The following is a 1966-nucleotide window of genomic DNA, read 5'->3' on the forward strand; positions in this document are numbered from 1 at the left end:
TTTGTTCAACTACTTTCACGGTACAGGCCCCTGAATTCTTGAGAGGTTATACTTTTGTTTATGTGTAATGGGTGAAGGAAATTTCCAAGGTATCCATTTATTCGTTGGAATAAAAAATTCTGACATGATAAGACATGTCAGATACTTGCGTAAGATATTTATGGAAAACACAATGAAGAACGTTATACAGTCACACACAGATCAGAGGCAATTTTGCTGACACCCTGCATACTATACCTCTTGATATACCTAATTTGCAGTTGGGAGTCTACTCTGGTAAGTGCTAAGTGTAGTGTAAAATCTAATTCAACTCTTTATTTTGGATTATTTTTTAATTTAAGCAAAATAATAATAAAATGAGAAATAAGAAACATTTTCTGGCAGCTAGGGTGCAAGAAATATTCTGGAAAAGAAAAGTTTCTCTTGTAAAATTACATGTTTTTTTTTAAGTTTTTCTTGTAAATTTGCGGTCTTTTTTCAGTGTAACTTGACTGTTTTTGAGCCTATTTCAAAAACAGGTTGTAAAAAAAATTATATTTTCAGACTGCTTGGGCGTGTTTTTTACAAATCATATATATACATGTAAAAACGTCATATAACTATAATTTTTCAGAAACTACAATGACAAACGGCATTGAAGATCACTGCAATACAACCCATGAACTGATGGCCTCCGTCCTTCCTCCAGTAGTAATCATCGAGATGTTACTTGGTCTGCCTGGCAATGTCGTGGCATTATATGTTTTTTGCAAATATATGAAATCCTGGAGGACCAATGTCATATTCCTCTTCAACCTAATTCTGTCCGACTTTCTGCTCCTCCTGAGTCTACCCTTCCGCATCGACAACTTTGTACGCGGCGAGACGTGGATATTTGGAGACGCTTGGTGTCGTATTAATCTATTTATGCTGGCTGTGAACCGTTCAGCCAGCATTGCGTTCATGACTGCTGTGGCTTTTGACCGCTATTTTAAAGTGGTGCATCTGCATCACAAAATCAATCACATATCCTCAAAACAAGCAGCCGGGGTTGCCTGCTTCATCTGGGCCGTTGTGATAGCCCTGAGGATCCCTTTGCTGGCCAACCACCTTCTGAACACAGGGAAAAACCACTCCCGTTGCAGAAGTTTCAGCAATTATGAAGTTCTATCACCAGGTATACTCTTGCATTATATTGTATTTATGTTAGAGTTTTTTGTGCCGCTAATGCTCCTGATCTTTTGCTCTGCGCGCATCACCTGCGTCTTACGTTCTCGACCAAGGTTGAACGAAAGCAAAAAGGGTCAAAGGGCCATTCGGACTGTTTTGGTTATCGTTGGGGTTTTTGTCTTCTGTTTTTTCCCCTGCATTGGCACAGGGCTGACTGTTCTCATATTAAAATCACTTGGAGAGAAGTATTGCAATGCTTACAATCTAACAACCGAGTTGTTCAGTATGTCCTTAGCATTCACGTATCTGAACAGCGCTCTTGATCCAGTCATTTACTGCTTCTCCAGTTCCTTATTTCGCAATTATTTGAAAACAACTCTAAACCGGACCGGTATGATACAGCTTCAGGTCAGCAAATAGGACATGACGCACATCGGCTGTCACTGAGAACCGGACTTTGATGGGACAGGAGTGATGTGATATGGGGTTGATCAGGCATTGGACAAGACTGCAATACAATACTATATGTCAATATTATAATACTTTCTCATTATGAGAATCAGTTCATAACATTATGGTATTATTTTCCAAATGCTTTATTCAAAATTCTTATTTTTTCTTTAAATATTATGACTTTAATATCACAATGCATTTGCTTTGTTTCCATATTTTTACATGATTTTTTTTATATTAATACTTTAATCTTGTAATCTTATTATTTTTATTGTATATATATTTATTCTGGGCTCATCTGCTTGCCTGTAGGCTATATATTGTTTTATTAATAAGCTCTGTACTGGTCTCATTGTCATAAAGC

General features: G+C 37.2%; 1 protein-coding gene across 1 annotated transcript; it reads left to right on the plus strand.

Moving 5' to 3' along the window:
* The first annotated feature begins 214 nt into the window (after window positions 1–214).
* Window positions 215–1726, plus strand: LOC130431563 (hydroxycarboxylic acid receptor 2-like). Its single transcript, XM_056760676.1, has 2 exons — window positions 215–276; window positions 614–1726. The coding sequence occupies exon 2, from the start codon at window positions 622–624 to the stop codon at window positions 1567–1569; it is 948 nt and encodes a 315-aa protein (XP_056616654.1). The 5' UTR covers window positions 215–276; window positions 614–621; the 3' UTR covers window positions 1570–1726.
* Window positions 1727–1966: the final 240 nt, after the last annotated feature.

This window comes from Triplophysa dalaica, chromosome 11 (genome assembly GCF_015846415.1).
Source record: "Triplophysa dalaica isolate WHDGS20190420 chromosome 11, ASM1584641v1, whole genome shotgun sequence".
NCBI classification, from domain to species: Eukaryota; Metazoa; Chordata; class Actinopteri; order Cypriniformes; family Nemacheilidae; genus Triplophysa; species Triplophysa dalaica.

Coding starts and splice junctions, on each gene's coding strand:
- LOC130431563 (XM_056760676.1), top strand. CDS start 622: ATGACAAACGGCATTGAAGATCACTGCAATACAACCCATGAACTGATG.